The following is a 27,343-nucleotide window of genomic DNA, read 5'->3' as shown; positions in this document are numbered from 1 at the left end:
ACTAACACCCACTATCTGGGTTTCAGAGATGGGCTTCTGTGATCTCTGTTGAACTACGCTTAATTAACCTGAACAATGGCTTCTTCTCTTGCGGCGCAGTTGTCGCAGATTGCGGCAAAATCGACGCATGAGCTTGATCTCAAAACCCAGAGAATCGCCCATTCACAGTCACTGATCTTTGATTCCCAAATTGCCGGAAATCAAGACTTTGATACTATCTATGAAATCTGTTACGAAGGTTTCCGTGAGCTTTGCTCCTTGGATCGCCGATTTGAGGAATTTGAGCGCACGATTTTCAGCGAGCAGAGCAAGGCCGAGGATCGAACACAGATGAATGTCAGCCAGAATCAGGAGCTGGATGCCGTCATTGAAAACTTCCTCGCGCTTGTCGGAGGAAGATTGCAGCTGAGTCCCGCAGTCAAGGCGGTGGATTGGTTGGTACGAAGGTTTAGGTATGTAGCTTTTATTGCGCATTTCTTGGGAAGAAGAACTAATCACGGTTATCTTGACCTTAGATCGCACGAGTACAACACAACCTACATGGTTTTGACATTTCTGCCTTATCACACCACACCACTTTTCCTGAACCTTCTCTCGATTCTGCCTAGCGATCTTACACCGACATTGAAAGTGCTCTACCCTTATAAGACAGGCTTGATCAACCCTCCACGACACCCAATCGTGCATAGCGCCACTACAAACAAACCTTTCTTCGCCGCGTTCAACAATTATGTGCTGAAGGCCTGCCGGCAAGGTGCCCAGAGCCACTCCCTGCTCTCCTTCTGGGCTGGTATCACCACAGAGGCTGTCGCAGGCATGCTGGAAGGCGCCCGCTCTGGTCGACGAGAGGCTGAAAAGCAGAAGCACGAGGATATCATCATTCGTGTACTCCCAGTTCTCAGCAGCGCCTTTGCACTGAAGAAGGTGTCTGAGTTGATTATCGGTTGCTACATGATCTCAGTTGTGCTTGCTCAAAAGGCTTCTCTTTCCGACGATGTTTTGAATGGCCTGATGGAGACTGTGGTGTCTTCATGGACAGAGGAAACTTTAAGCTCGGGGTTGATTTGTTTGTCGGTTCTTGCCCAGCAGAAGCCAACAGCCTCCCTGCCGAAGAAGGTATTCAAGGCTCTTGTTCGCCTTGATCGTCCTATGCAGCAAATATCGGAAGTTGCCACACAATATAACACTTCTAAACTATTGATTGGGCTTGTTGATGGCTTCGCCAGTGACCTGCAGAAGAACAGCTCGCACCTCAGCCTCTTGTCATCTGTATTCGAAGCAAATGTCTTCCAAGAGGGGGAAATGAAGCAAGCTATGGCCATGGTCATCAAGTCAGCCAGTGATGTTGAAAAAACTCGCGACATGTCTCTGGATACTCAGACACAGCTGGCCGAGATGGTTCAGGGATTCAGCCGCTCCAACTCTCTTCAGCCTGCCTTCCAAAAGCTGCTGGCTGAATCATCTCTCAATATCTCAGCATTGGAGCACAACCTGCAAACCGTGGTTGAAGCCCCTATCCAACCCCAGCTTATTGAAGATGTGGAAATGGAGGATGTTGATGAGCGTGATCTGGACAACTTCACACCCGCCTTTGAGTCATTGTCTAAGGAACCCAAATTCCCTTCCTCATTCTTGACCAAGCAGTACATCCCCGAGTTCAACAGCCTTGTTCAAGTATTCGCGTTGGCTGTCGAATCCGAATCCAGGATTGCGCAGTTTGTTGATCTGCCAATTCTTGCCAAGGCCGATGCGACGAAATCTCCCCAGTTCTTGTCGTTCTTCACCCGCATTCTTTCCGGACCTTATCCGATGGGGACAAAGATTGCTGCCCTGAACGCCATCGCTTCTGTCCTGTCATCCGTGACTGGTGATTTCGACCCTCAAGCCCTGTTGCCATTCCTGCTCGTTGCTCTCAGCGACCCATCCGAGCGAATCCGTCGTGAGACCACTGGTGTTTTGGCTCTCATTGTTACTATCTACAAGAACAACAAGAAGGCCGATGTCAAGCCTTGGGCCCACGATTCAATCTACGGCAAGGGAAGCCAATCTACTAACGTCTCTTGGCTATCAACTAGCGATGCACTGAAGGTGCTTGATCGTGCATTGCTGCCTGGACTCGAAGAATATATTTTGGATCCTACCTATATTGCCAAGGTCCTCGATGCCACAATGCGTGGATCTGTTTTGTCGGAGGACTCTGGTGCTTCGGAGCTGAAGAAGTCTCTTCGTCTTAGCTTCTTCACTTTCCTGTCCTCGCACACTACCCAGATGCCAGTTTATGGTCCCAAGTTTGGCCTGCTCCGCTTGCTCAACAAGGTTAAGAAGGTCTCGGGAACTACTCGTGCCAAGGAACTTCTGCCTCTGCTTCAGAACTGGCGTAGCTCTAGCCAGAAGGAAGTCGAGGACATTTGCGCGGCAGAGCGCCTTGCCCTTCCCGAGGTTGAGCAAGAGATCGTTGCCATTGTCAGCGCCAAGGACAGTGATGCTATTGAAATCCTTCTCAACAATGTTAGCCCCGCGTCTGTTCGATCCTCATTTGTGACAGCTGGATTCTCTCGCATGAAGGAGGTCTGGAACAAGATCCCAGAAGATGCCCAATTAACAGCTGCTGAGAAGCTGTTGGACATTTCTCTTGACATGTCTGATGAAACTCCCCTCGCTGACAACTGCCGCTCTGTCCTTCGTAGTGTCGAGCTGTCGGGCGCAATCCTTGTGAGCTTCGTTAACAAAATTCCGGTTTCCTTGACTCACATTGAGAGTCTTGGCCCCGCGCCAAAGCGGAGACGGACCAGCCAGAACAACATGATTGCAATGACTGTTAAGGACGAGGGAGAGTTCAGCAAGCTTATGGATAAGATGACCTTCATTCTCGAAGTCGTCGATAGCTCTAGCCCTGATTCTCACCCCGAGCTCGCCGGTGGCCTCTTCCAGACCCTTGCTGCACTTCATCACTTTAAGTCACAGATCCAGTCCGGAATGAGCTACCTTTTGAGTCTCACCCTGGGAAGCCTGTTGGCTATCGTTAACAGGTCCAAGGCGTCACCTAAACCGCTATTTGACACTTCTGCCATTCGGGCCGACTTGGTGGTGGATTGCGTCCGCACAACCGAAAGCCCACAAGTGCAAAATGCCGCTCTTCTCCTGGTTGCTGGTCTTTCTGTGATTGCACCTGAGCTCGTTCTTCACAGCGTGATGCCGATCTTCACTTTCATGGGATCAAGTGTTCTCCGCAAAGATGACGATTACTCTGTTTCTGTCATCGATCAAACTATCGACCATGTTGTGCCGGCTCTTATCCAGTCTTTGCGTAGCCAGAAACGCGATATTGTTTCCGGAACTTCGGAGCTCCTCCTCAGCTTTACCGCAGCATTCGAGCATATCCCGTCGCATCGACGTCTTCGTCTCTTCCATGCATTGATCACCAAACTTGGCACTCAGGACTTCCTTTTTGCTGTTTTGGCTATGCTTGCGAACCGTTACTCCAACGACAAGGACGTTCTTACATTGATGACTGGTGTGGCGTCGGACACTACTCCCGTCGTCGAGCTTACCACTTACAGCAAGTACCTCAACCTTGTCATCGATGCGTTCCAGCCTAAGGCCGGTATCTCTCAGGTTCTGCTTGGAATTGGGAGTGATGATGGCCGTGACCCTCAGAAGGTGGCTGTTGACTTGCTGCGTGATCTCGCTCATCTGCTCAAGCATTCCTCCCTCAAATCGAAGCTGGTGGCCGCTTTCGAGAAGGATGATGAGGTCGCAGGCCAAGTTCGCGCTTGCTTCTCCCGCGTCTTGGGACAGGTTCTGAACATTGGCGAATCGGTACAAAACATGAAGCCCGTGAGCCAGGCGTGTGGTGAGGTCCTTGGTGCTCTCTTCAGTACCCTGTCCCTCGTCGACTTCCTGGATACCATTGAGGTATTGCTGCAGGAGCCTAACGATGACCTCCGCCGCAAGGTCCTCCGACTCCTGGAGAACCGTTTGCGCCAGAACCCAGAACGTGACAACGAATCCCAGATCCGCGTCCTTGACTTCTTGCCTACTCTGGTCAAGATTGTTGAAACATCGCCCGACACCATGCTCAAGCATGCCGCTGTTGCTTGCATTGATCGCATCACCGAGAAGTACGGTCGGAAGGATCCTTCTAAGGTCATTACCGCCGCCAAGGTCGTTGCTAGTGAATCTTGCCTTGGCTACGACGATGAGCGCATTCGCATCATGGGTGTTCTGTGCCTAGCCTCCATGGCTGAGGTTCTGGGCCAGGCGATGATCCCCGCCCTTCCAGATACCCTCAACCAGTCTGTGAAGCTGCTCGAGCTCAGCCTCGTTTCCGGAAAGGAGAACTCGCGTCTGCACGACGCCGTTTTCTCGCTGTTCTCTGCACTTCTCGACAACCTTCCTTTCATGATCTCCGCTGCCACCCTTGACAAGATCCTGCTTCTCTCTTTCAAGTCCACCAATGCTAATCTTGACGACTCGTGCGAGGACAGTCGTGAGGAAACTCTTCGCCTCATGGCTGCCCGCAAGATGGATCTCACCGCCACCCTCGGTGCGATTGACCGCAACTGGCAAAATGCCGTTGAGGCTGGACCTACTGCCACTACCGAGGTCCTACAGGTTTTGAGCCTGGCTGTCGAGAAGAACCCCAAGTCGACCGTCTCCAATAACATTGGCGTTCTCACTACCATTCTTTTCAAGGCGTTTGATCTGCGACGTGAACAGATCGCCCTCGGAGACCGTGCTAAGTTCGACGCCGGTGAATTGGATGAAGCCGAGACCACCATGCACGATGTCACCATTAAGATGATCTACAAGCTCAACGATAGCACATTCCGACCTCTGTTCACCAAAATGGTCGAATGGGCCACCAGTGGTCAGAAGGACGAGCAAGCTCAAATCTCTCGCCTCACAACCTTCTACAAGTTCCTCCAGGTGTTCTTCGGAACCCTGCAGTCTATTGTCACTGGTTACTCCAGCTACATTTTGGAACAGACAGTCAAGATCCTGGGTTCAACTGGACCCGCCAAGGCTACCAAGCCACTCTGGTTGGCCACACTTGGCACCCTGCGCAACTCGTTCGAGCATGATCAGGATGGTATGTTTACCCCCCCAATTCTCATCTTTCGCAAGTACTAATTATAATTTCAGAATTCTGGCAATCTCCCTCCCACCTCAGCAGCATTACGGTTCCTCTCATTGCGCAATTGGCTCACGCAACCACTTCAAGGTCAGCGGATCTCGTTGTCGCAGAGGTTATTCCGGCGATTACCGAGCTTGCTACCGCGGCCGATTCCACCGATAACCACAAGGAGCTCAACATTGCTCTGATGAAATACCTCCGCCCCTCGACTGCTCCTAATGCAAAGTCCGCTGGTGGTGATAACCCATTCACTCGCCTTGCTGCCTTGAAGGCCGAGCAGGCTCTTACTGAGCAGCTTGGCGAGGAGTGGCTGGCTCTGCTTCCGGAGATGCTGCCCTACATTAGTGAGCTTATGGAGGACGAGGATGAGAGTGTTGAGAGAGAAGTGCGGAAGTGGGTTAAGAAGATTGAAAGTGTACTGGGTGAGCGACTAGATGATATGTTGACCTAAGGGTCTACGGCCATGTACAAAAATCGCATTTACCTGGCGTTTGTAAAAATAGACCGATAGGTCTTGCAGCGTAAGACCTGCACAAAAAGATATTTTTTCTCATATATTTCACTTCAAGATTTTCCATGAACATGGCCTTGGGGGCGTTAATTCTCATATACCTGGCATTGTGATTTAGTTACTCGTTCTTGAACGACTTTAATTCTCCGGCACTGGATGATCAGCAGCGTCAACGCCTGCCTTCCACCTATACTTCGCCGCAGGGTGATCATCCCGGGGACCAGATTGGCCAGGCGTCGCGTTTAGATTCTCGCGGTATGTTCCCTTCTGCACCGCATAATCATCCCAGAACAAACCACGACGGCGCAATTCAGGGATCAGCAAATCAATGACATCCTTGAATGAGCCTGGTTTGACCGCATAAGCCTAATGTTTGTGTTAACGACAATTCCACCGGATGTATCAAGTTGCTAATCCTACCAGGTTGAATCCATCAACATCGGCCTCTTTGATCCAGCGTTCCATATTGTCAGCCACCTGCGCCGCTGTGCCAACAGGAGTGGCACCTAGGCCACCCACGGTGATATGCTGGCCCACAGTGGCTTTGGTCCATTTTGCGACCTCAGGAGTGGCTTTCGACCAGCCTTCAACAGCAGAACTATACAACAGTCAGTATGTGTTCTCCAAAGGCTGATTTAACAACTTCTTACCGAATGGCATTGCTCTCCACATGTCTCAGCTCTTCGTCATCGCCATAAGTATCCAAATCAATCCCAGTCCAGCCCCCAAAGAGCGCCAAAGCCCCATCGATCGATCCTAAACTACGATAATACTTGAACTTCTCAAGCGCCTCTTCCTCCGTCCGGCCAAGCACAGGGCAAAGCAAAGCCAAGAACTTGATGCTCTGGGGATCACGTCCAAACTCACTCTGCGCAAGCTGACGGATCTCGGCGACGTTCTTGGCGACGACCGCAGGACTGTGTCCAGCGACGAAGATGGCTTCAGCGTGTTGCGCTGCAAAGGTCTTTCCAGCCTTGGATGTTCCCGCTTGAAGGATGACGGGGGTGCGCTGTGGACTTGGCTGGCAGAGATGTGGGCCTGGTACGTTGAAGTATTTGCCTGAGTGATTGATTTGTCGTACACGTGAGGGCTCGGTGTATACGCCTCGCTCGCGGTCTAGGACCACGGCGTCTTGGCGCCAGGATGATTCCCAGAGCTTGTAGGTTACTTTGACGTATTCCTCTGCCACGGCATATCGGTCATCGTGCTGTGTCTAAGTGAGCGGGGTGTTTCCCATACTAGAAAGCAGAACTTACGTGTGGCTGTTCGGCTTGGCCCATGTTTCGGGCTGCAGAATCGAGATATCCTGTTACAACCTATAACTTTTGTTAGTCCTTTTTTGCTGTGTTGGTTGATTGTGGTGGTATTTTACACACATTCCAACCCAATCTAGAATTTACACAGTTAGTGATGTTCCTAGAGTCATATGGTTGATCTCACATACCGTCCTTTAGTAAGATGATCGACGGTTGATAGACGTCGAGCCAAATGATAGGGTTGCTCATAAGTCGTCGTGACAGTAACTCCGAACCCAATGTTCTTGGTTGCTGCTGCCATAGCCGGTACCACAGCCAAAGGCTCATTAACTGGCCATTGAGCACCCGAGATCACGGCTGGGTCCAGGTTTCGGGGTCCCTTGTAGACATCATAGCCTCCTGCATGACGTGTTAGTAAGAATTAACTTGATCGTCCAAAGTCAACATACCAAGAACGTCGGCGATAAAAATTCCATGAAATTTGGCCGACTCAAGCAATTGAGCCAGTTCTACCCAGTGGTCAATGTCGTTGAATCTGTGAGATTCATCTTCGGGGTGTCGCCACAGTCCAGGAGACTGGTGACCACTGCCTGATTGATAGTTAGATCTTGACTCATTATTCGTGTGCAACCGAACTTACACATCTCCACGAAGGCATTGAGAATCAAAGACTTCTTAGGCTTCTCGCCAATTCCATTATTGGTCTCTGACATGGCTAGCGGTATCAAGTTCTCCCGTGTCGAGTGTTCTTGGCAGGAGATAAGGTGAATTCTCGCACCCAAAGTAAATCTACGATTATTTCCGTATATGTTTCCAAGTAAGCAGGAGGGGTTTCTTCCAATTTGTATCATCGAATGATCGACTAGCACACCATTCCTTACATCCCCGCGTGCGTCACTTCCCATGGGATGTAGTATAGCATCAAAGTGGGGCGGGATGGCGCGATGAAGGAGATCGTTGAGGGGCACGGAAAGGAGGAACAACCAACATTATTGGTTCAATCTGGATTAGGCTTGAGCATGCTGACCAGTGAGATACATTCTCAGTAAATGTCGTTGCTTTTTACTATGCGCTTTCTCTCGCCCGAGAGATAGAGCCCTGCAGGATGCACTCCGCAGTGATGAGCTGTGACAAAATGTGGACTGTCGTGTCTCGGCCAATTTATGAGCTTTGCCAATTCCGAGGAAGCGCAGTTCATCTAGGCGAGAGGAGCTAGATTCGTAATCTCACTAATATCATATGCTTTTGAATGGCTAATATCTTTACTGAACCTCGGGTATTCAGGGCTCCCATTTCCCCGGCCAAAGTCAATTATTCCTTAGCTGAGCTGTGAGATAACACCTGGTGATGGAATCAAATATATAAACCACTATTCTAGTCCAAGGTGTTCAAATTCACTGCCCATTCTTTTCCTGGGCAATGGGTTTCCTGTTCATATGAAATGGTGCAGCATTATCGACCATCTCAGCAACTTAAACTTTAAAATATTAACCTAGTATTCTTCGAGCTTTGATCGCCCATGAGCACCTCATCACCAGTATATATCAAGTCATTGTGGATCAGACTCTTTTGATTCGCTCTCAGATCAGCTGGCACTATGCTGTCGTAGATCTGGGTTCCCCTGCAGTCTACGGGGTCTATCGCATTTAAATGCATCTCATCCCTAGTCGACCACGAACCCGGGACCTCACCAATTTATTTTATAATTCTCTTTCTGATCGTTGCTCGCATAAGCAGTCAATGTCAACTTAAGAAGCTTCACTTGAAACTCCTATAATTTGGCTCTTTTCCTTCTTTGTGTTATTCGGCACATTTCATTTCGCCAGCTTGGATTTACTTAGGATGTCCAATTTGCAGGCGCGCGATGGCGTATCGAGCGTGCAGCCCCCTCTGTCCCAGGCGGTGGGATATGTCGTTGTTGTCGTGATTGGTCTGGTTGTAGCACTGGGTGAGACGACTTATCGTGAGATTTCCCGACAAGAGCTGAGCTGACTTTGGCCAGTCATGATGCTGATCACTAAGATTCTGAAGAAAACCACTGGAGAGGATAATCAGAAGACCGAAATGTAAGGAAGCTAATCAAACAACACGGTGGTTGATACTGATATCTGAGTTAGGTTTATGACAGCAAATCGCACCGTTAGAACGGGCCTCACTGCCTCGGCTGTTATCTCTGTGAGTCGCCCTTGACTTTAATTGCTTCGGGTCTCTTACCATACATCTATAGTCCTGGTTATGGTCTACTGCACTGCTTGGCTCATCATATGTGGGCTACGACTATGGTGTCGCTGGACCTTTCTGGTTCGCTGCTGGCTGCAGTCCAATGATTGTTTTCTTCGCTTTACTTGGTATCTCCTGCAAGCGAAAGATTCCTGAGGCACATACATCTCTCGAAGTGGTTCGGATTCGCTATGGTACGTTAACCCTAGAGGTCCGGTTGGATTTGACTGATTAAGCTCCATTAGGACGGACCGCTCATATCGTTTTCATCATCTTGTGTCTGATCAACAATATCTTTGCATGCGCGAACATGCTTCTTGGAGCGAGTGCAGTCATCACCGCCATGTACGTCTCGAGTGGAATAATAAACGAGGTCAAGCTTCTAACGAACCAAGGTCCGGAATGCATATAATTGCTGCGACACTCTTATTGCCGGTCGGAGTGACAGTCTATACTTTTGTTGGAGGTATCAAGGCAACGTAAATTCCCCCTGAAGTCGAACGCAGATTCTTGTCTTCATGGCTGACGTACCGCAGTTTTCTCACGGACTACTTCCACACTGCGATCATTTTGATCATCGCATGCTACTTCACGGCCAAGGCATTCTCCGTGGATCAAGTTGGCTCTATCGGGGATTTGTACGAGCTACTTGTCGCGGCTGCCGAGCGACACCCAGTTTCTGGAAACCAAGGTGGAACTTATTTGACCATGAAGTCAAAGAGTGTAGGAATCTCGTTACGTCGAGCATGAAGTAATTATAGCTGACACTCTCTAGGCAATTATTTTTGGTATTCTGCATACCTTGGGCAACTTCGGTCTGGTCATTGTAAGTGGTCCTTGTGTTCAGGAGACATCAATCTGACATTGTGTAGATGGATACCAGCTACTTCATCAAAGCGTTCTCAGCATCCCCCGCTGCCGTGGTTCCCGGATACACCATTGGAGGTATTGCCTATTTTGCCGTTCCATGGGGCCTGGGAACCGTGATGAGCTCTCTCGCCTTGGGACTCGAGAACCAGCCCAACTTTCCAACCTATCCTCGGGTATGCTTCCTATCGGCTTTAGGTGGAATATGGAATATCTAATATGTGTTGCAGAGAATGACTACATCTGAAGTAAGTAATGGCCTGGTACTGCCCTATGCGGCGATGACGATCGCAGGTAAAGGTGGCGCTGCAGCGTCTCTCTTGATCACCTTTATGGCGTGTACTTCGACGCTCTCTGCACAAGTCATTGCAGTCAGCTCCATTCTTAGCTTCGACGTATATCGTGAGTATTTCAAAAAGTCTGCCTCTGATCGAGACTTAATCCGCTCGAGTCATTTTGGCGTTATATTCTTTGCGGCATTCTCTGCGGCGTTCAGCACAATGCTACATTACGTTGGAATTGACCTGGGATGGACACTATACATGCTTGGTAAGTATTGCTCTCTATTGAACTCATTAGCTCACATTACTGACAATGAGATTCACAGGTGTCGTTACCTGCCCCGGAATCTTCCCAATGGTTTTCACCATCCTCTGGCGCCACCAAAGCAGGGCCGCTGCTATCCTCTCTCCAATCATGGGTATGATCACTGGTCTAGCAGTCTGGCTGGGCACCGCTGCCCACTTTGGTGGAGAAGTCTCGGTCGCGACAACGGGCGAAGTGCTTCCTTGCATGTACGGCACAGTGGCATCTTGCTTCTCACCCATCGTGTATTCCCTTGTAATCACGTTTTTTAAGCCTCAACGATACGACTGGGCTGATTTCAAGAAAGAAAAATTGGCACTGGAAGAGCTGGATAGCAATTTGACTACCGCCCATCACAATCAGAGTCCAGTTCAAAATCAATTGAATGGCCTCGAAGATGGAGCTGTGCGAAGTTCAGCCTCCGATGCTCAGGAGCTGAAGAGGTGGGGCCGCATTGCTGCATTTTGGTCTATCGCGACATTCTTGGGCCATTGGGTTATTTGGCCGTTGCCTATGTATGGGTCTGGTTATATTTTTGAGAAGAAGGTATGGTTCATATTGATCTCTACTTTCTTGGAAAAGAAGCTAATGTTGGGTCAGTTTTTCATCGCCTGGGTGGTGGTTGCCATCATTTGGCTCTGGGGTACCATGTTGATCGCGATTGTGTACCCACTTGTCGATGGTGGTATTCAGCAGATTCTCCAAATCTATCGCGGTTTGACTGGCCGCAATGGCTCTCCATCATCTCCGTCTGCGGCATCCGTTAGCGATGAGATTCAGGAGAAGGAGTAAAGAAAATTTGCAAAGATTGTCACCATGGTATTGATTCAGGGTGCTGGGCATTTGTGATCGGTGGAGTTTTAATCCCTAATTACGAACGTATGAATGATTTCCTCACTACTGATATTCTTCGAATACATAATGAAGTTTCAACATGTTGTTTTTAACCCAAGGATCCCGAGGAATACTTGACATTATGCTGCCGTAGTGAGAGCATAAGCATGATATTTGTTGTTCATTAGATCTAAGCGAATGATGATCTAGACATAAATACCCATATTCTCAACGGTTGATTCTTCTTGAGAAATCATACCTCAAATGCTACGCTGATACCCAATCGTCAAATTCCCGGTTTTCAAGCATATACCCTGAATCTGCAAGCCCCATGTCAGATAGTTAATATTAACATTCATTGATTGGGGAATCCAGCTTTCATGTTGTCGTACACTGAAGCTGGATAGCCAAGTTGATTCTGAAACTGCCTCAAAGCGCCAGTGCCTCCAAGCGTATTCACAACCTACCAAACATTATTAGTACAAATATTATTCGTTGCGCAAGAGTAAACAACAAACCGTAGTAATCAAACTGTCTGAACCTGTCTTATCGCCGCTACTTTCCCACCACATTCCACCACCGAGACCCTTGGAGGCGATATAATGTGCCTTCTTCTGCGCAACCTGGGGAGTATCATAGCTAATCATCGTCCTCTGGGGAGAGTCATAGCTGTAGCTTGCGACGGGTTGATCAAGGTAATTGACCGATGCTCCAGGCCGAGGTAATGCCTTGTAATCCCATATACCATTCTCCCAGCTTCCGCTACCCACACCGCTATAAGCAGTGCCAGGTCCGTTGGTGTTCATGAATGACCGACCATAAAGCGGCATTCCTAAGACAATCTTGTTGGCTGGTACACCATTGGAGGTGTAGTAGTTGATAGCTTGTTCAGTGTTAAACGGAGTGCTACTTGGGTTGGAGCTCGATGCGTAGAGATTGGCATCGTGCCCGGCGACGGTGTCCCAGCTTCCAGAGTAATCGTAAGCCATGAGATTCCAAAAATCGAGATACTTGTCCATAGCTGCTAGTTGAAGTTGCTGGTAGTACGAAGGGCCTGTTTATCTGTTAATGAGGGTGCTTTTGTGATAGATGAGGGCCATACTAGCTGGGCTAGCAACAGTTATGAGAAAGTGATATTCGTTTGCATTTGCTGCACTGTACGAATCTAGAGATTGGCGCAGCGCTTGCAAAGTGGCTACCATATTGGCAGCTTGGGTACTGTCGGCAGGATACTGTCTCTGATATCAGTAAAGCATAGCTAGAGGTGTATTGCAGAATATCTTACTTCCCAATCAATATCTATGCCATCGAATCCCATGTTCCGAACTAGACTGGTCGCCGAAGAAGCAAATTGTACCCTACCTGCTGCCGTACTTAGTGCCCCTGCAAAGCTAGTGGAGTAAGTCCATCCGCCAACGGATAAGAGGACTTTCAGATTCCGGTTTCTCTTCTTAAGCAGAAACAGCTGTTTTACACAGCCATAGACATTGTTTCCCGGATCATTCCAGGGGTCTCCAGCAAAATGTTTATCAGTATCCGCCCAGGAGTCAGATAGAACAACCTGCCCGCTGGACTGAACGTTGGCAAAGGCGTACAAAACATGGGTCAGTTTATCAATAGGCAAATTCTGAGGAACATAATTCCTTGCATAGATAGACTGGATATAAAAATCTTGTTAGTCTTCATAGAACGACAGCAGTAGAAACCTCACCCAATTCGTGAAGTAGGCCACTGAGCGGAAATTGGCTCCTCCGCTACGAGCTTCGATTGCAGTAATATTATGATCTTGACGGGGGATAGAAGCAGCCTTTGTAAGCCAGCTTAGGCCTAGAAGGAAAGCAATGACAAAATGCATGTCAGACAACGTGGGTATTGAAGGACTATGGTTATGGTTGTAGCAGCGCCAATAAAGATCGAGTGTATCAATCGAAATTCGAGAGAAGCCAACGTCATTATTTGTAGTCCATCACAACAAATCTTCCACCAATCTTCCCATTTTGTGAACCGTCATTGGAACAACATTCCCTAAACTCATTTCAAATATAAAGGCGCATAAGACTGGATGCGACGCTCCTGCAGGGTGACTCTGTTGGAAGGAGTATCCGTAATATATAGAGCGCATATTCCTAAACAGGAATTGAATTTTCAAAAGTGAAGTTAATATCAGCATAGCAGTATTCTACTCCTGCACATGATGAGCATAGAATCATTTTTTCCGCCAGCAGGTTCAACAAGGCAATAGATGACACATCCTAGAGAGAACGCAAATACCGCCCGATAGCCATAAGATGGACCTCTGAAGTCGCTCTCTAGGGCATCGGGATCATGTAATGTAACCAAAGTAAGGCGATGAGCTTACCAAGCCAGTACTTTGTACCGACCAAATATCCGACCTCATGGTTCGGCGCACTTCAGACCAATCGGCGAGCAGAATTTTCGCCAGATCCGCGGATGCTGACATCTTCATTCCCTTTCGTTCTCGATCGACTCTATATCTTCGGGGTGTATAGAGCATTTCTCTGTCACGGATGCGGACGCCAGGAGGGCTCGTGTGCGTGACACCCTCTCGAATAGCGAGGCCGAGATGGCTTTTGGGCTGATAGGCGGATGTAACATGCGTTCACCGTTGTTGAAGCTTGGAGATTTCTGGGCCGGTATCTTCCGCATCGCAGGTGTTGCCGAAGGCATGTTAAGACTAAGTGTCGGGGTTTGCTTCAGGAACTCATCATCTGGGCGTTCAGCCGATGTAACACCTAGCCATGCGACCGGGGCTTGTGCCATACTACCCAGACGAGGAATATAGAGTCACCTTACAAGAGACGTGGAGATGGAGTTCGGAAGAAAATACATTCGCGTGGCTTGTGGGGAAGGAACTAACAATGCGCCCACATTTCTCCGTTCCTCCTTTGTTCGGCATGTTTACCTTTCACGCTCTATTCAAATTCTATTAGACTTCAAAGGTCATTAAAAGCATTTAAAATTCAGCAGTATTCTATTTTTCTTTTTTTTTTTTTTGTAGATACTTTCACCTTGAGACCTCCATTTGAGAGCGAAATTCGGCCACTGGCATGTATCAATTATGGACTTCTCAGTCAATTTTGTTCACAGCTACCCTAGGTATCTCATATCCCTCTTCGATAGTCCTTGTAAAGTTTATCAGGATTTAGAGTTGTCAGCACACGACCAGGCGGCTGAGCCCCCGGATTTTCCGTAACTGTCAATGATACTGACAACGGAACCATAAGTGCCAGCGATCATCAAGAAGGTTCCTGACACTATCACAAAGACGCTCCAGCAGACCATGAACTTCCATTTGAGTGATCTTTCTGTCTTATCTTGGGTCCAATTGTCGTATAGCCACATGAACCCCATGGGTTGGAACGACATAAGAGTACCGAGTAAGGCACCCACAAGTGACACGAGGCCACTGAATACCGGAATGGCACTCGCAATAATATAAGAGATCATAGCAATTATAAAGGTACAACTGATCCAGGTCATCCAGTGAGTCACGGTGTTCGCCGTAAGATGCCGAGAACCCTTCAAAAGACGGAGAAAAATGTACTTCGATGGTAGCTAATGCCCTGTTAACAGTTTAATACTCTTCATTGCACCAAGACAGACTTACATGAATGAGCAGCATAGTGCTGACTATAAGACCAGGAAGTGCAAAGCCATAGCTTATTTTCTTCATCATCGGCCCTGCTGAACCAAGTGCAGGCGAGGAGACATAAGATCCACAGTAATAATAGACCATGCAGCCAATAAATACGTAAACCCCCGTCACGACACTTTGACAGAATAACAGGGACCGGGTGTATAGTCGGGGATCACGCATTTCGGATACGATTGAAAAAAACGACGGTGTTCCAGCGTACGCAAATACGATCGTCGAGACCGCGGTTATAGCATCGGTGAAGCTCGGGGTGGCGGCAATCTGGTAATCAGACACCCATACGCCATCCTGCGGCGCAGCTGATGGGCGGCTCTGGACGCCGACCCCGATTGTCACTATGAGAACTAGGATCTTGTCAAAAACAGTCGACTGATTCTGGTGGAGGAACTCACTCGCAGTAAGAATACAAAACAATCCACCCCATGCAAGCCAACTCATACGACCCAAAGTCTGTATGCTACCCAGTACAAAGCCTATGATTGCGGCAATAGCAACAAATATGGCAGTGCAGGCACCGTGACTTGAGACGGCATTCAGGGAGATGGAGATGCTTAACATTCCTGACCCGGCACAAAAGATCCAGTCTATCTTCATATTAGTGAACCCTGGGACAAACAAGGTGTGTAGCACTTACAGAGGACGAAAGCGACTCCAAAGAATATCTTCCCCGGACGGCCGAATAACATTCCGCCGACATCCCCAATGCTATAGACCTCGCGATGCCGGAGTTTGAAGACACCAACCATATAGTCCGACCATGTTGTAATAGTAGCAACAGTAATCAATATAACAACCCCTGGAATCATACCGAGGGTATCCAAGGCTCCGGGGATACTCAGAACACCCAACCCTATCTGGCTTTTCATCATAAGCGCTGAAGTACCAACCCAGCCTAACTAGTGGGGGTCAGTTTATATCAAGGTATGTATTCTGATCAGGTCATACATACGCTGCGGTAGTTTGGCCCTTCTCCCGTGATCTCGCCGAAGACAGCATCGTTCTCGTAGTATTGATCTTCAAGAACTTGTCCGACTTGTGAAGGGACAGTATTTAAGTTGTCACCATCCTTCTTCTCTGGCATTGTGGCATAGGATAGCAGGGTGGAGGCGAAAATAGCTTGATCTGTCACTACTATAATACGGAGGATATGGACCTCCTTTAAAATAAATCTTGTAATTCATGGTCGGGTACACGGCCGATGTGACCTTATCGTGGTTCTCCTTGCCTGTTGCAGTAGGAATTTCTCAATGTAGCCACCAGCGAGGGAAAGCAGCACATTACAATGCCTTACTAGTGGCTGAAAGTGGACACAATTCAATTCAATAGTCTGAAGTGCTTCTCCATGTTGGGTTCACCAATTGTACCATGACGAGCGATGATGATGTTGTCGTGGCTCCCGAGGTCCATATCTATGCGGAATACCTGGTGTATTTTCCCCAAGACAGGCGTCTCAGCTTCGGTAAATTGTGTTTCTTGTTATCTGGCTTTTTTTTATTCTGGGATATGACTGTCGCTTAGGATGCCGGGGACCTTCCCGGTGAACCGACGCGATCCGACGTGACGAAAGATAGACAACAGTTGATAGGATAAACTTAGTATTTCCCGGACGCTTTCCCGCCTTTCAATCAGTATCCTGGGCCTAGGAGTCTCCGCACCCCGCATCCGTATCAACGCTGTGGTATCCACATAGTTCCACCTTGACGGCAGGCGGATTTCCCTGGGTCGATTCGGATGATTTCCCGATGGTCCCAGTTTCACTGAGACCCTCATAAGAGGTGGAAACTTAAGAGAGATTTTGGGAATGGATTATATGCTTGGTCTACGTCAATATATCCCTTACTTGAATTTTGAGACACGTTCTCAAACGACTTCAGTGCGTTGATCGGAGTTAGACAGGATGGAGTCATGTGGTTCGCAAAAGGTCCTGATGTTGTACATTCAAACGAGCAGATTATGGAGCCAGTGGACCTGACATCATCTGGTGCCAGTAATCAAGTCACTGTTCTCACAGTAGAGGATAGGGTCTCATAATTGGCGCTCAAAAGTGTTCCGTATGGCGTTGGAATGCTTCCATGTCACTTACTTGCCCCTAGCATGCACTGCAACCGTCCTTGCAGAGCGAAATGGAATCAAATATATGTACTAATACACCAGTGACCAGCTCTTGATAGACCACGTGAAAAGAGACATCTATGGCATGTAGCGTGGCCTTCGAAGAAGAAACAGCATATGGTGACAGTTTAACTGGCAGTTGTCGGGGCACGTCTACTTATCTGCATACCAGGTGCTTTCTCTTCAGTATCACCAATTATTTCAGTATCCCTTCCTCTCTCTCAGTATTTTTGAGTCGATAGGAATAACCAGTGGACATTATTTAGTGTTGGCGCCAGGAGGTGAGCTCGAGCCTGGTCTTCTCCTGTTTTCGATAAGAAACCATTCAATTTTGCGGAATGAGGCTACTGCACTAGCCTTCAATCAAAGGTCTTGGATCCACATCCGATTCGGATATGGATATTCACTGTCAAAGTTGAGTCATTTTCAAAGTCGTGGAACGGAAAGCGCATGATCAAAAGGGGAAACCACAGCTGGAAATAATCTATGTCCTGAACAATCGGCCAAGCTTGCCATTCAAATCACTTGTTGCAAGTCTTCAGATATCCTTCGATTGTCCTGGTTCCATCAAAATCGTTCCCATAGGTAAGCATGACGTTCGGAATAAGTTGGGAAAATTTCCAAATGATTCTTTGCCTTATGACCATCTCCATTCCAAATAGAACGAGTTTGACGCCTCTCAGAACCCTCTATTAAAACCGCTGTATCAGTTTCTACCTTTATGAGCCGGGCCAGTAACGTACCTGAATGCGGCGGATGAGCCTCATCACTATGCTGGACTGAAGCGACGGCCCCCGCCAATGTTTTCCTTCAAACCTCACTTTGACATTGCTGTACCGATCAATCCACTGTATAGTCGCCAGTCGGACATGCAAAGCCTCAAGCTGCGGGGCATTGAGATATGGCATCCATAATTTTTGTCGACCGCACTGGTTAACTATGACAGCCAGGTACCGAAGTTTGGGGAAGACCATGCCACGAAGGATTTTGTTATTTTTGCGGATATTCGCCTTGCAGACATCTACAAAGCAGGCGCTTTGAATGTAGTTTGCATAGAATTGTCTGCGACTGGGCTCGATTATGGATAAAATCTGGATGAGTGAGCGGTGCTTGACTGCTGTTCCATCTGGCCAAAGGAGACGCATTGCTTCGCGGAACCAGGATTTGTTGATGCGGCTATACTTTGCTAGCATTGAGTACCAGGATGGTGGACTGTGCTCTGAGATTTCGTTAGTCTCGTCGGTGGAATGGTATTCGTAGAGATTCTGAAGAATCTCGCTGATTAATTCGCATGTTGATAACACCTTCTGAGCCGCTGTGGCTTTGGTAGAGTCTGACATGGCTGCTCATCAATTGTGATTAGAAAACCTGAAATGGGACGCGTCAAGAAGGAAAGACGATGGAGATTGAGGTGTGTGAGGGGCCAAGTAACGGAAGAGTGAGGCGTTTGACACAGCATTTATACCTCGATATTATGGCATCGTTATGTTAACTTGGAGTTTTTCATTTGCGATGTGAAATTACGTTCGAGACTTTGCGAAGGAGTAATTTGTCGGCCGTCTTAAATGTGTATTGCGCTCTTGGGGTTCATTTACGCTTCAATATTCAGCCATTGGACATGGCATAGTGATATTACTGTATGAAGCACAGCTGCAGGCTTTGTAAGCTTCTTTTGATAAAACAAAAACCAACCAGCGTCTCATTATTCTATGATAGCTCGTCGGATAGACTGTCTTCACTATTGACATTATTTTCATTCAGTAAAGGTCCTTATGGTCCGCCTTGATCAGTTCAGCGCCCTTTTCTCCAACCATATAGACGGCATTTTGAATACGGCAGTCCGGAATGACAGGGAAAACAGATGCATCAACCACCCTTAGGTTCTTGAAACCATGCACTTTCAGTGTTCCATCGACCACACCCTGATCAATGTTCTGTGAAAGACGACAGGTTCCACAGGGGTCTAAAAGATGTTAGTAAAGCTACAACAGGGCGTCATAGGAAGGACGTACGGAATCCTGTCTGAGAGCGCTCAAGAATCATCTTTTCCATCGCCTCGTCTGAGTTGCGCGGCATAGGCCATGGATAATCTTCGCCAATTATGTCTTTGAAGCCCTCGCCAGTCATGAGAATATCATCTACAGCTCTGACACCCTCCCGCAGAGCAATCACATCGAGGTGATTATTGAAATAGTTAGTGTTGATGTATGGATCGTCAAGCGGATCTTTGGAGCGCAACTTCACACAGCCTGGCTTTGAGATTGGTCGCAGAAGATCAACGATCACAGTTAACCAGCTTCCCTCTGGAGGAACAGGGAAATGCCACTGAAATGCGTCCGAGAACATAGGCTGCAAATGATTAGCTATAGTTCAAGACACTACCATCAATGTATCAACTCACCACGAAGTCAACTTGAAAGTGCGGCTGTCCCGCGGGCCCAAATGGGTCTATTCCGCCATTCTCTTGCTTTGCTTTGACATATTCCTTGATTCTAGAGAGACGTTCATCAATACGTGGGAATCCAACCAGCTCCAAAAGACCACTACCCAGAGGACCAGAGTGGTTTCGATTGTATGCCGTGACTGCGCCCTCCTTCTGAGGACCTGCACGCAGTAGGTGGTCATCTAAGCCGAGTCCATCCTTCAGGCGGAAAGTATGCGGCATAATCGGGTGGTCCAGCAGATTTTGGCCGACATGGGGAGAGTTGGAAATGGCTTTGATGCCGAACTCCGACAGCTCTTTTTCAGGGCCGATGCCAGACAGCATCAATAGCTTCGGTGTTTCATAGACGCCACCGGCAACTATAACCTCCTTGCGTGCCTGAATCGTAGTATCCTCGCCATTTGGTCCATGAACTTCGACTCCGGTGACTCGATCACCATTGATAAGCAATCGCTTGCAGTGCGAGGATGACAATATATGGACATTGGTTTTCCCAACGAGAAAGGACCAGCTCGAAGAGCGGACGCCCTTGTATATGGTGTTGACGCAGTGGGTCAGCCCATTTTGTGTGCCATCGTAAATATTGTCATTAATGTTGAGCCCTTTACTCGTCCACGCCTTCAGCAACGCGTCCCGGAAGGGCCGTAGCTCGGGAACGAGATCCGCATGCTCCACATGAAGCGGTCCTCCCATTCCAATATCCCTGACATGGGGGTAGTTGTTCTCGTCGTCATGGTACGTGGCAGGCTAAAAGATTAGCACAGTCGACTGAGGGTGAAGTTTGTATGTACCTTGTCAAAATAATCTTTCAGTGCATGCCAGTTCCAGCCCTTTCCGCCGAACTCTTCCCAGTCGTCGAATGTTGCCTTGCTGCCTCGGACCCAGGTGTAGTAGTTCAAGCAGCTACTACCACCTAGTACTTTTCCTCGTGTGTTGGGCTTCTCAACTCGTGTATAGTCTGGGCGATCAATCAAAGTGGTTTTGTATTTCCAATCGTTTGGTCCATTGCGGGTCTCAAAAGCGCGAGCAGGAGTGGTGATTTCAGCGATGTTTTCTGGATCTCTGTGACACGTTAGTAGAAAAGTCTTGCATTGTACGACTAAGTTGGTGCGACTCATACCCTCGTCCAGCCTCAATGACCAAGACCGACACTTTCGGATTCTCAGCCAGCCGACCGGCCACCACGTTCCCTGCCGTGCCTCCTGTTTAAGGTTAATCTCCATCATTATTGTTCAAGTAGCACATTAGTACTATGTCTCTTACCTCCAACAACAACAAAGTCGAATTCGTGAGCCGAGCCGGGCGAAATAAGATTGACCTTTCCTGTAGACATGATTGATGATTACTCTAATTATAGTGTGGTACCACTGGTACATATATCAAGGGTTTACATTTCCTATTAATATCCAGCCGGATGGGCCGGCACAGCGCGTTCTTTACTTCTGATGTCATGTCAATAAGATCTGACGAAAGAAATATGTCAGTGTTGACTTCCAAGTCTTTAAATCCGGACACTTTAAAGAGACTTACATAATCAATCTTCATCTGCGCAGATCATAACGAAAACAGGATGGTGTCTGAGTAGTGTACATGTCATTGAATAAAGCCGTGTCCCGGGATTTGTTTGAAAGCTTGCAAATCCCGGTTCCTGAGTATCAAACCGCTTCCAAGGTTTAATTCGTCACGTGATATGTCAATAAGATGTGATTGGCTGTCACTCACCACATACTGCCCCAGCGACGGCATGTACAAATAATTATCACAGTCTATCTGAGCCTCGAATATCAGGTAAGTAGATGGATGGAAGATTCGGAAGAATGCAGACAGTCAAAGCTTCGCTACAGCACTGTGACCAAATATTGGATCTTAAGTAAAAGCAGAGTAAATCATCCTGCCACCCAGGCTGAAAGAAGACACTAGTCAATCGAATAAAAGTTCGCTAACGAAATACTGTGCTTATATCATGAAGTGTAGAAAAGAAATACAAGGAGTAAATGTAGATTTAGACTTGAATACCACCGCAATCCCAGTCCACCCCGATAATCATGCTGGTCCGTTTCCCCTGATCTTGATCACAAATTCGACAGCCTTGTGTTTCAAACACAGCATTTATCATCTTCTATCCCAGAGAGGTGTGATAACGAATAACTCTGTAAGCCCATCGTGGTACCCTCATCCCAAACACCAAAGGTGCATCTGGCTGCCGAACCGACCGGTCGTCTTGCCACAACCGTTCCACATTCACATTCGACAAATGTTCCGAAAGGGTCTTGAGAGCACTCGTTTGGATGTTGGCTTGGAAAAGCACGCTTCTCAGCTCAGGAAAAGACTCCTAATCAACAATATTTAATACTCGTACTATCGTTTTTGAACACCCAAATACAAGTACGCACCTTGATCCACTTTGCCATTCTGACAGCATTACGATAGGACAGGTCATCATTTCGGGCGGTCCAAGGATCCGCGTATTCGTCAAAGATGATTCTCAGGGATTTCAAAGCTGGGGCCCTCATGATTGGAATATTGACACTCCGGACATAGTTATTGATTTTCAGCTCTAGCTGTTGAAGCTTTGGGAAGGTTATTCCTTTGAATGCTGCATTGGCCTTCCGGATCTTCGAGTGTCTGACGGAGGTGATTCGGGCTTGTTCGAGGGAATCTGCGTAGAATTGTGCACGATCACGAGATGTGATTATTTCAAAACGTGGAAGTAGTGGTAAATTATGGCTTTTTCGTTGTGGGTGAAGGGTGTGCAGAGGGATTTTCCCAAGGAGTCGGACAGATTCTGAGAAAAATACCCGGTTTATTGTGATGTACTGAGCCGCCAGGTGATGTCGTGAATGGTTGTTTGCCCACCAGTTCCTCAGATGGGGCGCATTCCGAAGTGTCCCAGCTAGCCAGTAAAGGATCTCAGCAACAAGTTCTGGTATCAGGAACACCTTTTGTGTAGCTGTGATTGCTGCGGTTGGCGGCATGATTGTGGGTGGACGACAGCGAATGTCGGAGCGGTGGATGCGTGGGGTGACAGAAGGTGAACAAAGGGGAGGGGAGTGGAAAAAGAAGTCAATATTGATTCTTTGGCGCAGCAGGATCAAGTGACACGAGGAATCTGATATGAGTCGGTTTACAATATCCCCCCCCCCAAAAAAACGATGGCCACGTTGGTAACAAGCGGGATAGCGGGAAGCGCCGCAACCTTAATAGTAGTTTATTTAACATGCGCCACCTTCAGTAGGAATCGGAGCAATTCCAGAGAATCGAGTGTCGATTTCTAAAACAATAATGGTTACAACGAGAGGTATTGAAGAATTGTCTCAATAAAGTCTGGTAATTCAGTCTTCTACTCCCACGCTATCCGCCACAGCGATGCTTTCCAGACCAGCCATCAAAGGCCAGCACCCTCCCAATACTATAAGTTGCCACAAGCAAGAGAGATTCCCAGCCTAAAGGAACATCTAAGAATCTTACTATCTGGATTGACTCCATCTTCCGCGGTTGAAATCTTGGAAAAGATGGAGCGTATCAGACTTGCGACGTGATCTGTCCAGAGTGGTTGGTTTCATCGGCCTAATCCACTCTGGGTGTCAATATTGGTTATAGCTCCAGCATTTCGATTCATCTCGCTTACTATCGCTTCTAAGGCAACCATGGACTTTGCCAAGGCACTTCATAGGGGTCTGTCTACCTCCCCAACCTTTCGATCAATGTGCTCAACCTCACCATCGTGCCACCTAACACAACACATTCCATGAGTCATGTCTCAAGATGCCGAAGAAGACTTATTCCAACACCCTTCGTGACCCGAGCGCTGGAGTCATCCTGAATCTGCCGATTCTTGCGATGAACGCCGAGCCCGCTGGATCCAACAGGGCTGGTATCGTGACAGGAAATGTACATCTGTGAGGTTCATGAGCGGTATCAAGTGGCCTTAAGGCTCCATGATTTATCGCACAGTCTATACTTCGGAGTCAGATCAAGTATGGGCCGCTTGTCTGAACAAAATCGAGGGATCCGTCCGCTGGGAGATCGACATACACGGGAAGGAATGCACAGATAAAAGCCCTGAACGAACTCTCAAAGGAACACTCAAAAACGTCACCCTTGAATATCGAGAACGCTGGGACGGTGCATCGGTGGAACAGATCCGTGCTGATTTCGTCACCTATCTGGAATCAATCGGCTTATCTGTCGGAGAAGGCGAAGCTAGATCCACTGCATGCCTTTTCATTGATGAGGCGTGTTTGCATCAGGAATACTTTCGAGGAGCCTGAAAATAACAGGGGTAGCTGCGCTCCGCAGGGCTTTGTGGGAGTCATTGATCCTCATTACGTGGAGGGTCAAAGCTATTGCAACATGCAGTATCGGGGCTTCATGAGAGTTGAGATTGACTCCATCTACGAGATTTTTGCCCGTCAATTGAATTGCTTCTTTACGCATGATGTTTGCCCTTTGATGTATATGCGTCGGAGGGTGATCGATCCAACAAAGATCCCTCTTTACACCGGGTTTTGATTTACTGAAGACATAGACCCATCCATATTAATACTTGTGGCAGGGCCTTAAGCATAATTTTGTACCCATCTAACTATCTGATGGCTATATTTCTCTTGCCACCATTCATACTTGTTCTCTCAACATCATGATTGTAATTTGTACAGTACCTTCAAATTTCGATATGCAGCCGCATGTGACGTCACTTGTCTCTAAATGTACTGAGTCATCATGTTCTGCCATTCGGTTCCGTACCTAAGTTAGGGAAGAGATCAAGTTAACTACGTTCCGTTATCATTTTTTTATACTGTTGAATTGTATTTGGTATTAGGTTTTATACAAGCAGAAGTTTAACAATCAGGGGTATATGCAAACAAATGAGAAATCGAGGCCATGTCAGTCGTAAACGCCGTGTAGAAACAAGAACTTTTTATGGTAAGCATAACAAGCAGGGTATTAACCAGTCCAAACAAAAATTGGAAATAAAAGGAAATAAAACATTTGTAGAATGTGATGGCCCAGTTATTGGGTAGCTCGCACACTGCGCCGCCTTGGTCGTTCCGAGTACTGGGGCGGCTCTGCCACATCGACAACCAGATTCGAGGCTAAGCTCATAGATCGTGGGCGGAAGAACTCATCCAACTCCTCTTGCGTGACAATCAAACCCAAGTCCGACTTGGTTGAATCAGCGTATTTGGGCTGGGTGATCACTTGGATTGGGAGTCGAAGCGAAATTGTCGGGGTCAGAACATTGGCTCCTGGGGTGTGGTATGATAAAGACCAATCGAGCGAGTATGTGCGAGACATCAGACACGAGTGGAAGGTCGGCACGAAGGTCTTCGAGCTTGGTAGTGATACGGGGACAACAAGAGAAGCGGTGTAATAGGTATCTCCAGTGAAGGAAGCAGAGGGGCCGGTTGAGTCATCGGAGGAGTCAGTGGAAGATGATGAGGTTGAGTTGACAGAATCACGGCGCTCATTTGAGGAATGCTTTTCCCATTTGGCTGAAGCCACACACATGCTCGATAGGGAGATAGTGTCGGTGAATAGACCCTGGCCAATTTGTGATACCAGTGAGCCTGACTGGCATGGGAAATCGTCCCAGGGGTTTGCGCTGTAGTATGTGCTTGCCCTGATCTTGCTGGTCATCGAACCTAGTCGTGGTGGCTGCTCATTGCCTACGGGGTCGAATCGAAGCTGCACTTTTGCCACTGTGCTAACTGTATCGTGTGTCTCGCAACTTGGAGGAAGCAAACGAATCGGCTTGGGTTGCAAGGCCGCGGCGACAAGCTGACCCTGCTTTCCGCGCAAGAAACCACGCTTCACGGTCTTCTCTTTGCGGGTGCAGTAGTTGGTATGATCCACCGTGTTGAGGGGCGGTTCCTCCTCCACAGTGGGGATAATGCGGACCTTCTTGGCAACATTTGCCAATGTTTTGTTCTCATGGTGGCCCGATCTCTTCAACACAGTGACACGAACAATGTATGCGATTTGGCTCATGTCCGGTGACATGTCATCTATCAGAGTCTTTCCATCTGCAGAGACCATAGAATCTCCCAATGTCGGTGGAAGCATAGTGTGAGATCGGTGGATGTGGTTGTTCTTCTTCGCATGCGAGCAAACCTGGGGCAGCAAGCGGGCTGGGACCACAAATGTGAAGGGAAACGAGTATGTGCAACCAGCTTCTAGTACTCGAGGGGTAGGGTAGTCGGCATCTTGAATCGGTTGGCGAAGTTTGAGGAACATCTGCTGTGAACCTGTACGACCGGGACATGCCGCTCGTTCTACTGTAGTGTGCGAGGTTCCTTTGGAAATATCAGTAACAGATACTCTATCTTGTGAATTTGTAGAAATTACCTTGCAAGATGATTTCGATTTCATCAAAACGCGTCTCCTGGTCAACAGTAATCTTGGCAGTGCCTTCGATATAATCTCCTGTTGTGTAAGAGTTCACCAGACCAGGCTTTTGTCCTTCGAGATCAATCTCAATCTTAGGAGTTGAGCGCCGAGCAAAAACATCTAGCCCTTCCGAGCCACGACTCATAATAGAGGTTGCCATTGTTTTGTGATGGTGGAATGTACGGCAGGAGACAAGCAAACCCCTGTTTCCCGGAGGAACCACGAAAATCCAAGGTAGTCACGTCACTTGGAGAATGGGGGAAAGAAAAGAAAAGGTGAAGTTATCACTGGATTCCTCATATATCTTAAGGGTAAAAAAAAAAAGTAGAAAGTGGAGCCGTGAACAACCGCGTATGTATAACAAGGGGAGGGGCATCACCCCCGCTTTTATACAAAGTACAAAGGATCACAGAATCGTCAGAGATGCGTTTACCAATCATAGCATTCAGCATTTCCATCTGACAGTTCATCGTTCGTGACTCATTCGGGAACTAACACAGAGAAATCGAACCCGTCTAAGCAGTTAAAGGGAGTTGGGGTGTAAAGGACCCATAGAAAAGGCCCCCGTACCCAATCGTGCATGATTGGCTTATACATCTTGGTCCATGCTCACGCCCTTGGATTGACATTCCCAGTTCAAGCTATACTTTTCGGGCGCTTTTCCTCTGACCGATCAGGGAGAGAATCCCTTGTGCTGGGATTCGATCCGATTCTACCCATGGATTCGCAGTTTCTGTCTTCGTATCGCAAATTGAAAGCTCTGGACTCAAGCCTCAACATCTGTCAGGGTTTGCAAATGCGATATCGGGATCAAACTCCAGAACCTAGAAGACCGGTGGAGTGCGCCTTACGCCGACATGCACGCCCTTGGTGGCTCCACATGTGTTTGGACGACTCGGCTGGCCCACTCACATTCCCCGGCGTCATGCGCAGGGCGTCATGGCTTTAGATGTGGCCAATCATTTCCATCATGCACGCGGAAAGGCCTGCTGACCAAACACGGGATTTGAAAGCAGAAAAGCAAAACAGGACAATACTTTTTGCATTGTTTTTAGGGCATAATCGTGCTTGACAGACTGATAAAGCAAGTTCTGAAGCGATGAGGTGATCAAGGACTTTCCCGCGGACGACGGTAGCCGTTCGGCAAGATCCAGATCTTTCCGACCGTAACCGAGTTGTCTGGATGCCGAGTGGGTTCTTTTCTTCGGCGTGGACGGGGAAGTCCTTGATGCAGGTAGTTAAATCTCGGTGCTTTTGTCGGCCCAGGTTGAGATCGGCGTAATTTACGTGATCCGATTCCGATTCCAAGGTT

At 48.0% G+C, this 27,343-nt stretch overlaps 10 protein-coding genes across 10 annotated transcripts; 3 read left to right on the top strand and 7 right to left on the bottom strand.

The window, feature by feature from the left end:
* Nucleotides 1-75: 75 nt before the first annotated feature.
* Nucleotides 76-5,683, top strand: utp10 (snoRNA-binding rRNA-processing protein UTP10; the record flags this gene model as incomplete). Its single annotated transcript, XM_057066236.1, has 3 exons — nucleotides 76-452; nucleotides 516-5,092; nucleotides 5,146-5,683. 3 exons carry the CDS (start codon nucleotides 76-78, stop codon nucleotides 5,586-5,588), a joined length of 5,397 nt encoding a protein of 1,798 aa, XP_056919917.1. The 3' UTR covers nucleotides 5,589-5,683.
* A 103-nt stretch (nucleotides 5,684-5,786) lies between these two features.
* Nucleotides 5,787-7,617, bottom strand: N7503_006688 (LLM class flavin-dependent oxidoreductase; the record flags this gene model as incomplete). The annotated part of the gene is made up of 8 exons (XM_057066235.1): nucleotides 5,787-6,014; nucleotides 6,069-6,246; nucleotides 6,299-6,855; nucleotides 6,905-6,964; nucleotides 7,025-7,037; nucleotides 7,093-7,303; nucleotides 7,354-7,494; nucleotides 7,545-7,617. 8 exons carry the CDS (start codon nucleotides 7,615-7,617, stop codon nucleotides 5,787-5,789), a joined length of 1,461 nt encoding a protein of 486 aa, XP_056919916.1.
* A 1,129-nt stretch (nucleotides 7,618-8,746) lies between these two features.
* N7503_006687 (sodium:solute symporter family protein) lies at nucleotides 8,747-11,368 on the top strand (the record flags this gene model as incomplete). The annotated part of the gene is made up of 11 exons (XM_057066234.1): nucleotides 8,747-8,852; nucleotides 8,907-8,970; nucleotides 9,022-9,079; nucleotides 9,132-9,318; nucleotides 9,370-9,469; nucleotides 9,520-9,603; nucleotides 9,661-9,847; nucleotides 9,900-9,950; nucleotides 9,997-10,167; nucleotides 10,222-10,540; nucleotides 10,599-11,368. 11 exons carry the CDS (start codon nucleotides 8,747-8,749, stop codon nucleotides 11,366-11,368), a joined length of 2,097 nt encoding a protein of 698 aa, XP_056919915.1.
* A 2,505-nt stretch (nucleotides 11,369-13,873) lies between these two features.
* N7503_006686 (uncharacterized protein) lies at nucleotides 13,874-14,191 on the bottom strand (the record flags this gene model as incomplete). Its single annotated transcript, XM_057066233.1, has 1 exon — nucleotides 13,874-14,191. One exon carries the CDS (start codon nucleotides 14,189-14,191, stop codon nucleotides 13,874-13,876), a length of 318 nt encoding a protein of 105 aa, XP_056919914.1.
* Nucleotides 14,192-14,566: 375 nt separating this feature from the next.
* On the bottom strand, nucleotides 14,567-16,167 carry N7503_006685 (amino acid transporter; the record flags this gene model as incomplete). The annotated part of the gene is made up of 4 exons (XM_057066232.1): nucleotides 14,567-14,986; nucleotides 15,039-15,670; nucleotides 15,721-15,982; nucleotides 16,036-16,167. The coding sequence occupies 4 exons, from the start codon at nucleotides 16,165-16,167 to the stop codon at nucleotides 14,567-14,569; spliced, it is 1,446 nt and encodes a 481-aa protein (XP_056919913.1).
* A 1,750-nt stretch (nucleotides 16,168-17,917) lies between these two features.
* On the bottom strand, nucleotides 17,918-18,538 carry N7503_006684 (uncharacterized protein; the record flags this gene model as incomplete). Its single annotated transcript, XM_057066231.1, has 1 exon — nucleotides 17,918-18,538. One exon carries the CDS (start codon nucleotides 18,536-18,538, stop codon nucleotides 17,918-17,920), a length of 621 nt encoding a protein of 206 aa, XP_056919912.1.
* A 417-nt stretch (nucleotides 18,539-18,955) lies between these two features.
* On the bottom strand, nucleotides 18,956-20,974 carry N7503_006683 (GMC family oxidoreductase; the record flags this gene model as incomplete). The annotated part of the gene is made up of 6 exons (XM_057066230.1): nucleotides 18,956-19,161; nucleotides 19,211-19,547; nucleotides 19,600-20,388; nucleotides 20,433-20,703; nucleotides 20,762-20,843; nucleotides 20,905-20,974. 6 exons carry the CDS (start codon nucleotides 20,972-20,974, stop codon nucleotides 18,956-18,958), a joined length of 1,755 nt encoding a protein of 584 aa, XP_056919911.1.
* Nucleotides 20,975-21,760: 786 nt separating this feature from the next.
* On the bottom strand, nucleotides 21,761-22,616 carry N7503_006682 (uncharacterized protein; the record flags this gene model as incomplete). The annotated part of the gene is made up of 2 exons (XM_057066229.1): nucleotides 21,761-21,973; nucleotides 22,035-22,616. The coding sequence occupies 2 exons, from the start codon at nucleotides 22,614-22,616 to the stop codon at nucleotides 21,761-21,763; spliced, it is 795 nt and encodes a 264-aa protein (XP_056919910.1).
* Nucleotides 22,617-23,406: 790 nt separating this feature from the next.
* Nucleotides 23,407-23,544, top strand: N7503_006681 (uncharacterized protein; the record flags this gene model as incomplete). Its single annotated transcript, XM_057066228.1, has 1 exon — nucleotides 23,407-23,544. The coding sequence occupies one exon, from the start codon at nucleotides 23,407-23,409 to the stop codon at nucleotides 23,542-23,544; it is 138 nt and encodes a 45-aa protein (XP_056919909.1).
* A 1,110-nt stretch (nucleotides 23,545-24,654) lies between these two features.
* On the bottom strand, nucleotides 24,655-26,191 carry N7503_006680 (arrestin (or S-antigen), N-terminal domain protein; the record flags this gene model as incomplete). The annotated part of the gene is made up of 2 exons (XM_057066227.1): nucleotides 24,655-25,937; nucleotides 25,990-26,191. 2 exons carry the CDS (start codon nucleotides 26,189-26,191, stop codon nucleotides 24,655-24,657), a joined length of 1,485 nt encoding a protein of 494 aa, XP_056919908.1.
* Nucleotides 26,192-27,343: the final 1,152 nt, after the last annotated feature.

This window comes from Penicillium pulvis (assembly GCF_028828015.1).
Source record: "Penicillium pulvis strain IBT 33274 chromosome Unknown contig_5_segment0_segment0, whole genome shotgun sequence".
Lineage (NCBI taxonomy): Eukaryota > Fungi > Ascomycota > Eurotiomycetes > Eurotiales > Aspergillaceae > Penicillium > Penicillium pulvis.
This window is presented reverse-complemented; position numbering and strand designations above follow the sequence as displayed.